The 9,282-nt window shown below is 37.1% G+C and overlaps 1 protein-coding gene across 1 annotated transcript; it reads left to right on the top strand.

Moving 5' to 3' along the window:
- The first annotated feature begins 2,713 nt into the window (after window positions 1–2,713).
- LOC137745488 (peptidase uncH) lies at window positions 2,714–9,282 on the top strand. Its single transcript, XM_068485446.2, has 18 exons — window positions 2,714–3,934; window positions 4,065–4,252; window positions 4,394–4,498; window positions 4,594–4,665; window positions 4,790–4,937; window positions 5,182–5,264; window positions 5,775–5,830; window positions 6,097–6,233; window positions 6,343–6,433; window positions 6,540–6,605; window positions 6,728–6,950; window positions 7,242–7,343; window positions 7,573–7,658; window positions 7,747–7,869; window positions 8,155–8,224; window positions 8,316–8,407; window positions 8,580–8,684; window positions 8,775–9,282. The coding sequence occupies exons 1-18, from the start codon at window positions 3,630–3,632 to the stop codon at window positions 8,886–8,888; spliced, it is 2,166 nt and encodes a 721-aa protein (XP_068341547.1). The 5' UTR covers window positions 2,714–3,629; the 3' UTR covers window positions 8,889–9,282.

Below are 9,282 nucleotides of genomic sequence, written 5' to 3' on the forward strand. Positions count from 1 at the left end.
CGCTAATTGGAAATATATATAGAGAGAGTGGAAGGTTGGAGAATAGGGCTTCAAAGTTTAGTTTGGTTGGTCACTCGGGACTCTGTGTTTGGATACTTTCAGTTGAACGACGTCGTTTCGGGGTTTGTTTGTGTGATTGAAATCTTTGAAGTGGGAAAGGGAATTTTTTTCTCAAGTTGGTTAAGGGAGAAAGGGGACTTAATGGGACTAAAGAATAAAGTATGATGTGACAAAGTTTAGTGATGAAAAGTGGAGGGGTGTTGAATGTGATAAGAGAGGTCGGACCACACAGATTGTGGGTGAAGGGGCCATGCCAGGAAGAAAAAGAAAAACAACACTATTCGTGTCATTATATGTGACGAGTTATTTCTTTTTATTTGTAGACCATTTATTGTTTATAAGGAGTTAAATTTCTCTGCCTACAAAACTATTTATTGTATGTAAGAAGTCATTTCTCTTTATTTGTAAATCACTCCTTGTATGTAATGGCTTATTCTCTTTTTACAGATTACTCAGTGTGTGTAATGACTTATTTATCTCTACTAGCAGATCACTCGTTTACAAATAATGATTTTTTACATGTAAGTAGCCAAGTATATTACGAAAAGAAACTCAAATGACGTATAAAAAGGAACGTGTAAATGTTGGTTATGCATGTGACTCTCTGGTCATCAAATAAGGCATCAATGTCACTAGCTTTATGCTTTTCCAAACCCCATCCTAAATGCCTCAATAATTATTGAGGTGCAGCTCATCTTTCCCCTCATAATATTTTTCTCCTGTTTATCCATTAAACTATGCTTTCTTTCCATTGTTTAGTGACTATCCCTTTCACTGTTCCATTTTATAGTTATTTCCTCTTATATGTCAGAGATGGTCTTATCACAAACGCCATGTTAGGCATCAAAAGTTAGTGCTGCAAATAATTGGATTCTATATATACCAAGTGTTTTTCTAGTTTCTGGTTTGTGTTCAACTAGGCATCCGTGGCACAATTAGGAGCAAAACTTTCACGCTTCCGAAATGTCTCGGTGCTAGTATTTGAATCCAATCACGCACAAACTTATCACGTAAAATGTGACTGATTTAAAATACCGTTATCGTGACATCTTATGTTTGACGCAAAGTTAGAAACCCTAACTTTTAGTAAGTAACAAAATCGTTTATTTGAAGTTCTTCCACATGTTTAACAAGAGGGTCCAAACATGAGATAACTAGTGTCCATGCTGGGGCTCCTTTCCCATGATCTAGTATTTAGAGGCAGTATTGTCGGTATCACCAAAGCATGATCATTGACAAAGTTAACCAAAACAGCATCTTTTAATGGTGCCCACAATCTCAATAAAGTTTATAGCCTCTTTTTTTTGTTTAGTACAACTAAACGTGGTTGTGTTTGTTTTACACTTGAAACTTTAATCTTGCTTTGCAACAAGTATTAACCATAACTAGAAATGGAGTAGAGAGATGGAACATTGCTTAGTCTTTCTCAATGAGAAGTGAAATATGTGAGACGTGGCGTTACTGGTTATGTACAATCATGTTTTTGTTTTTGTTTTATCAAACGTTTAATCACGTGATTGTACACAACCGCGTATGAATCATATGTGCTCTTGAAATAGAGATTTCGCAAACACAAGTGCATGAGCCAATCACCTAACAACACATCTGCTCGATAGTTTGGTTTATTGGGAGCATTAGTTTAAGCTGTGAAACCTAGTGAGGAACTTAGGTATGGGAGATCTTTGGCAATGCAATAATACAAGTCCAAGGACAAGAAAGTTGAGTGCTCGTATAACTCATTAAAAAAAGGGATTTAACTCCATGACCATGTCCATTTGGCTTTTGGGAAATGACCCACTGACTGAGCGATCATGTACCACAAGCATATGTTGGATAGAAAAGCTCTGGTTACTTTATAATTTGGAGTTTGGAAGCAATGCAAGACCAAGTTACCTGCAGCAGAGGTGGGTTCCATATGCATATGCATATGTATTTACCAAAGGAGTTTTAGTCTTCACTGACGCAACATAAAGTTGCAACTAAACCATGATCTGACCACTTACAATAGTGAAAAAAAACCAATAATATAAGATTGGATTGGTTTGAGATGGGGACGTTAATGTTCCGTTTTTCATTTCGATACCGACACCAGTTACTCGGCCATCCTAAACAGTTACAGTGTACTTTTGTCATTTTTGGTGCGTTAATTTCTTACTTAGATTTCAAGTTGAACACTTGAGTTTTTAGCTAAGCTCAAGAGTGAAAACTTAGAATCCAAGCTTGTAGGGTTATTTTTCATCCTTCAAGAATCAACACTTGTCAAAGATGAGCTCAAAATTTACAAAATAAAAAAATTTATGAAACGTGGCATGTTTAAGGTAAGTTGCAACTTTCATTCTAAAAAATGACAGTTTTGGTGAAACCAGACTGACAACGCATTCACACGTAATTCATGGTTAACGCCTGGATGACAATATAATTATGTATACAAATTTGATTTGATAACTGAATCTTGGAGGATTGATAATTGAATATGATATTTTTGGCACGTAAAGCAAATTTAAAAAAGAGTAATTAGAAGATTGTTTGAAAACTCCTCCACCTTTAGAATTATTATTGCGCTTTGGATGGGATCGTCAACTCTTTTGGTTTTTCTAGTGACACGATATCAATAAAAGCACTTATAAGAAAAGCTTTCTTGAATGTGGAAGTTAGCTAGAGATTGGACAATCCATGGCCAAACAAAGAAGTGAAAATCTCTCTCATCACTCAATTTCAATGATTGATCTACAAGTTGTTAACTCAGGCGCTTGTTTACTAGAAAAGGATTGAATTTGTGTATATAAAGATTTAACTCTTTTCACTTGTTTTAAAATAGTTTTTATTTGGATACTTACATTCTAACATGATGTCAGACATGTTATCTATTTGCATCTAACGACTATACCTGCTCTTGCATCTCCATAATACGCGTTGTTCACTTGTTTGGCAGAAGGGTGAAATCCTTGCATTATTGTTTAAGGGTTGTGCTATCCACACACCCAATTTTACCTTTCACACACTCTTGTTAATTTCTATTTTGATCTTCTTTAATTCATTCAATCCGACGTGCAGAAAATTGAAAGAGGTGTGTGAATAGCACCGCTCTTGTTTAAAACGATATTGGATCCCTTCACGTACCAATTAGTTTTCAGCTAGATGCTCACATCATAACTATTTGTTTCTTAAGTAATATTATTCCGCAATCCCTTTTCTACGATTTAGACTGCTTGCATTTCGCTCACCGCCACAGTACTATGTTTGATGGATCCATAAGTTCGAATCCACACTCTCATATTCGAAATAAAAAAAAAAGGATAATGTGTATAGAAGGTAGAAACTTAGAAAGTCTAGATTGGGCTTAAAGGCTAACAATATATGAGGCCATAAAAACTTAGAACCATCTCACGGCCCGTATGAAGCCTCAGAATCACTCAACACCCAGCGACCCAATCGGCCTCTAGCGTTTGGAAGGCCCGCGTATTCCCGCCCATTCCGAAACGCTCCCAAGTCCCAACAGTTATTTATTTTTCTGTAAATGTTTGAAAAACGGTTTTATATTTTTAAAATATAAAAACGGAGAGTCAGAAATGGCTGCTCTCACTCTCACTCTCACTCGCACTCGCACTCGCACTCGCTTGTCTTCGTCTTCCTTCAATCGAATCAGTCAACGATTGAGCTCCAGAGTACAGACGAACAGCCACCGTCGCCACCAAATGGCTACTTCTGCCTCCCTCGAAGTCAAGCAATCGGAGAAAATCGTAGCTCCTTACGGGTCCTGGAAATCTCCAATCTCCGCCGATGTCGTCTCTGGCGCCTCCAAGAGACTCGGCGGCACCGCCGTCGATTCCCTCGGCCGCCTCATCTGGCTCGAGTCCCGTCCATCTGAATCAGGGTAACCATCTCTCTCTCTCTCTCTCTCTCTCTCTCTCTGTCTGTCTGTCTATATATATGTATATCTCTGTACTTTTTCGATTCTTCGTGAATGTATGTATTTAATGAGGAATTATTTGGTGGATGTATAGACGGGTGGTTCTGGTGAGGGAACCGGAGAGGCCGGAGGACGAACCGGTTGATATTACGCCGAAGGACTATGCGGTTCGGACGGTGGCGCAGGAGTACGGCGGCGGTGCATTCAGCGTTTCAGGGGATACAATCGTTTTCTCTAATTACAAGGATCAGCGTCTTTACAAGCAGTCCCTAAGTTCGAAAGGTATGTGATGTTATCAATCTCGCAGCTTTTATATGCTTGTTGTGATTCTAATTCTCGAGAAAAGTTGGTAATAATTGTTTAATTTGAAAAGATGATAACTTGTATTAATATTGGTGTTGTGTTCGTATGGGTGCCAATTAGATTCTGCTCCTACACCACTCACTCCGGATTATGGCGGGCCGGTAATTAGTTATGCTGATGGCGTGTTTGATGCACGTTTTAATCGTTTTGTCACTGTACGGGAAGGTATGTGAATGTAGTGCATTGTATTTGTATATACGTTTTCTTTTCAGTTTATAACTTATGAGGAATTGTGTATCAATTTTCTCATTTTTGTGTAGATGGTCGTGAAAGCAGCATTAATTCGATAACAACAATTGTAACGGTAGAGCTTGATGGCAAGGAAATTCAGGGTAAGGGTTTATCAAAAACCCATGTCTTGCTTCAGTTTACAGTGCCATAGTATATGTTAACTGCGAAAAACATTGCGGTATATTTGACAGTACTCGACTAATGTGGACACCATTTGACATACAGAACCAGAAGTACTAGTTGGTGGGACGGATTTCTATGCCTTCCCGCGTTTTGATCCGAAAGGTGAACGTCTGGCATGGATTGAATGGTGCCATCCTAATATGCCATGGGATAGGTCTCAACTTTGGGTTGGGTATATATCCGAGAAGGGGTAAGAAAATCTCTTTTCAGGATGCCATTGCCCTTCTTATCATTTCCTTTCCAAAAGTAATCTTTCCAAGATAAATTAGGTCAACACCGAAGAAACTAATAACCATTGGAAGTTTGATATGTCAGTACACACTCCATGCAGATTGAAGTCAGTTTTATTTATGCATTACTACTATAATAGTATAATACATATAGTCAATATGGAATTATTACCAAACCAAGTGTTATGTGCTTCTTTCTCGCAGAGAAGTCTATAAACGAATTTGTGTTGCTGGCTCTGATCCTTTCATTAAGGAGTCCCCAATTGAACCCAAGTGGTCCTCTAAAGGTACCTTTTTTTACTTGCTTGAGTAACATATTTAAGTAGCTTTTACTAAACAAATGGTCTATCTTTGAATTATTAAACGGCGGAATTTTGGTATCTGCAGTCTTATCAAATTGTCATGCTAACAATAAGATATAATAGACTGAACTAGGTTGACTACAGGAATCCTCTATGATCACTATCAAGGAAACGCTAAATGTGCATCCTTTGCAAAAAGGGAAATTTTTTTTATCTTTGGAAAGTACTGGTGGGATAAACAATATTGAATTATTATACAGTATCAACTAAGGATCAGATTTTCATGGCTAGTTCTTGGCTTTTATATTCACAATGGAACACTTAAAGCTTTCTACTCTCTTAGAATCTACCTATTTCTTTTGCTCTTGTTTATTCTGCATAGTGATAATTATGTATTACACGTTCAAATATTTTTATTAATGTTGGCCAAAAACCGTTGAACTTTCAGATGCTTGATGCCATTGCATGTTTTAATTGGTTATACTTGAATTACAGGGGAACTATTTTTTATTACTGACAGAAAAAGTGGTTACTGGAATCTTTATAAATGGGTGAGTTCTGTACTTCAGCATTTCTGTCTGGCTTATTTATTGCAAATGATAAGAACAGTATACTCCATCTAACATGGTTAAGTTACATCGTGTTTAATTGGACAATGAATTTGTAATTTCCATTTAATTGGATAACAGTATTTGGTGTCAAAGAAGAGTGCTCAATTTAATTTTTGCTGGACCTGTTGTCTAGTCAGACAACAATTGTTTGGCAGTTGGCATTGATTGGCTTCAATATGATATATTCAGTTTTTCTGTATCCACAGGTTGAGTCTAGTAATGAGGTCGTATCAGTTTATTCCTTGGATGCCGAGTTTTCCAAGCCATTATGGGTTTTTGGCATGAATTCTTATGAATTTATCGAGAGCCATGAAAGTAAAAACATAATTGCTTGCAGCTACAGGTAAGAATTATTTTTGGTTGTTTTGAGTCTATCTTATTTTGACTTGTAATTTGCAGTGATTGCATCAATGTGGTTTAGTCTTGCTTAAGTAATGGATGCTTGTGTGCAGGCAGAAGGGGAGGTCATATCTTGGAATCCTGGATGATGCTCAGGGCTCACTGTCTCTGCTTAATACTCCTTTTACAGATATTGATAATATTGTACGCCTAGAAACCTTGTTTTCACTAAGTTTCAGTGCTGAAGTTGTGAAGTATTCGACCTGATTATAGTTTTTTCTTTGTTAAATTTTCATATTTATCTATGCAGACCTTGGGGATCAATTGCCTGTACATTGAAGGAGCATCAGAAGTTCAACCTTTGGCTGTTGCTAAGGTGTTTGCCATCTTTTATGTCGCGTCCTAAATTACCTTTTTCTCTTGTCAGGCAAAGGCCATTGTTTTGGAAATTGAACCACTTGTGTTTTTGTCTTCAAATAATTTCATTCTCCCTTGCAGGTGGCTTTAGATGATCATAGAACGAAGGCAGTTGACTTCAAGATTATTTGGTCTTCCTCACCTGATTGCTTAAAATATCAGTCCTACTTCAGCCTACCCGAATTAATCGAGTTCCCAACAGAAGTTCCTGGTCAAACTGCCTTCGCATACTTTTACCCACCAACAAATCCCAATTACCAAGCTCCTCAGGGCGAAAAGCCTCCACTGTTATTGAAAAGCCACGGTATGTGTGGTTTAAAATTTTCATAGTTACATGTCCTAAGTTTCCTGCATTTGGTCTTTCTTCTGCAAATATAGCTCTGTGCTCTCTGAAAGGGTGATATATTGCAGAGGATATCGTGTTATCAATAATTTTGCTACACTAATAAGTAGTAAATTTACAATTAAGCTTTTGTAAGGCCTTTTACTTAGGTGTCCTTTGTAGTCAAAATATATCCATTCTCTTGATTGTCTAGTTGAGCTCTTCTTGTCAATAGAATTTGTTACATCATTGTATTTCTTTGATTTACAACAGGAGGGCCCACAGCTGAATCACATGGAATCTTAAATTTGAGTATTCAGTATTGGACTAGTCGTGGTTGGGCATTTGTCGATGTTAACTATGGTGGAAGCACTGGTTTGTTCTTTACCTTATGTTTTTCTTATTTCACTTTGGGGGGAGTTTTTGCAGTTCATCCTGACCTTTTGTTATCTCTGATTACACTCAATCTTTCAAACTCTATTACTCTATTTTGTTTTCTTTCTATGTCACATATGTCATGTGGCTATCAATGGTGTTAGCTTGTCCGTAAAATGAATCGAATTTTAAATTACATTCTACTATATCTAAGACATTGCGTTTCAAGGTTATGGCAGAGAATATTGGGAACGGCTCTTGAACAAATGGGGAATTGTGGATGTAAATGATTGTTGCAGCTGTGCTAGATATCTGGTATCCATTTATCTCCCCTCTATTAAATGGTGATGTTGATTTTGATGGATCACACATCAAGCTTGGTAATATATACTTTGTTATTTAGGTGGATTCCGGAAAGGTAGATGGGGAACGACTTTGTATTACTGGGGGATCTGCAGGTGGCTACACAACCCTAGCTGCTCTTGCTTTCAGAGATACCTTCAAGGCAGGATCTTCCTTGTATGGTGTGAGTACCTAACTTTATATTCGATTTATTATTAATTGCTCGCCTCTCTCAACTAATCTCTCGTTTTCTATTAACTAGAGAACTGAGGGAGGGATTATATTATTGCATTATGTAAGCTTTATTGTTTTAGATTATTTCAGATTTGGCTTTTGCTTGTTCTCTTTCTTTTCCAATTTTTTTTCTCTGCTTCCTCTGTTACTACCAAAATCTCTTTTTATACTGCACAGCATTCTATAAGAACTAGTTAACTGAATATCTTCGTCTTTTGTATTGATCCCCGAACAGGTAGCCGACTTAAACATGTTGAGGGCAGAAACTCACAAATTTGAGTCTCATTATATTGATAATCTCGTTGGTAAGTCAGAAGATGACATTTGGTGCTTTACGTTGCTCTTCTTGTTTTTATTGATATTGTTTGAAAATGAGCCAATTTTAACCGGTCGCAGGTAGCGAAAAGGATTATCATGATAGGTCACCCATCAACTTTGCTGATAAGTTTTCTTGCCCTATAATCTTATTCCAAGGGTTGGAAGACAAGGTAAGCAGATGTTGCCTTTTTTTTTTTCTTTTTTTTTTACCAGTCACGATATAATAAAGCAAGAATTTGTTGATGAGAAAGGAATCGAGGAATTTATCGATACCATGTGGTATGTTTGGGTTTTAGTTATTATCTTAAAGTTTAGTTTTATGAACTAGGATTTATTTTGTAGGTTGTACCCCCAGATCAAGCTCGTAAAATTTATCAGGCTTTGAAGGAAAAGGGTCTGCCTGTTGCTCATGTGGAGTATGAAGGAGAACAACATGGCTTCCGCAAGGTATTTTGTATTCCGTTTTCTATTGTATGTTGTATTAACAAATTCAAATGATTCGAAAGAGTAAATTGATCTTGTACCACTTGTACGCAGGCTGAGAACATTAAGTTCACGCTTGAACAGCAAATGGTTTTCTTTGCTCGTTTAGTTGGAAACTTCAAGGTTGCGGATGAGATTAATCCGATCAAAATCGACAACTTCGACTAAACATTCAACCCGAAAGAGGCGCCTCAAGGTGGAATTTTTTGAGTCTTGTGTTTTCATGCGAAGGAATTGGTTTACAGGTTTGCTTTTTCTGAAGAGACTTCTGTGCCATCTGAGGAGTGGAAAACAATTATCTAGTTTTACCAAGAAGAACGTGGATAAATAACTTTGAGATGGCGCTTGAAATATTGACGCAAATGGGAATGGCTACATCTTCTTTGGTTTTCTTAAACCCTATGTGAAGTTTGTGTTGATATACTCATGTATCCTCGGTTGTATATCATTGTGTTTAGTTTTCTCTCGATAGACGTATCTTGAAAGGACGCACTTATGTCTGTATGTGAATTTGCTTGTATGTTCTTTGATATTTTATACATAGATGTTTTTATTCGCTAAA

This window comes from Pyrus communis, chromosome 15 (assembly GCF_041283825.1).
Source record: "Pyrus communis isolate YQ-2024b chromosome 15, ASM4128382v1, whole genome shotgun sequence".
NCBI classification, from domain to species: domain Eukaryota; kingdom Viridiplantae; phylum Streptophyta; class Magnoliopsida; order Rosales; family Rosaceae; genus Pyrus; species Pyrus communis.

Excerpts from the sequence above, each read along its gene's own strand:
- LOC137745488 (XM_068485446.2), top strand. The coding sequence starts at position 3,630 with ATGGCTGCTCTCACTCTCACTCTCACTCGCACTCGCACTCGCACTCGC. Across the intron at positions 5,265-5,774 it reads ACCCAAGTGGTCCTCTAAAG|GGGAACTATTTTTTATTACT; the intron begins GTACCTTTTTTT and ends CTTGAATTACAG. Across the intron at positions 5,831-6,096 it reads ACTGGAATCTTTATAAATGG|GTTGAGTCTAGTAATGAGGT; the intron begins GTGAGTTCTGTA and ends CTGTATCCACAG.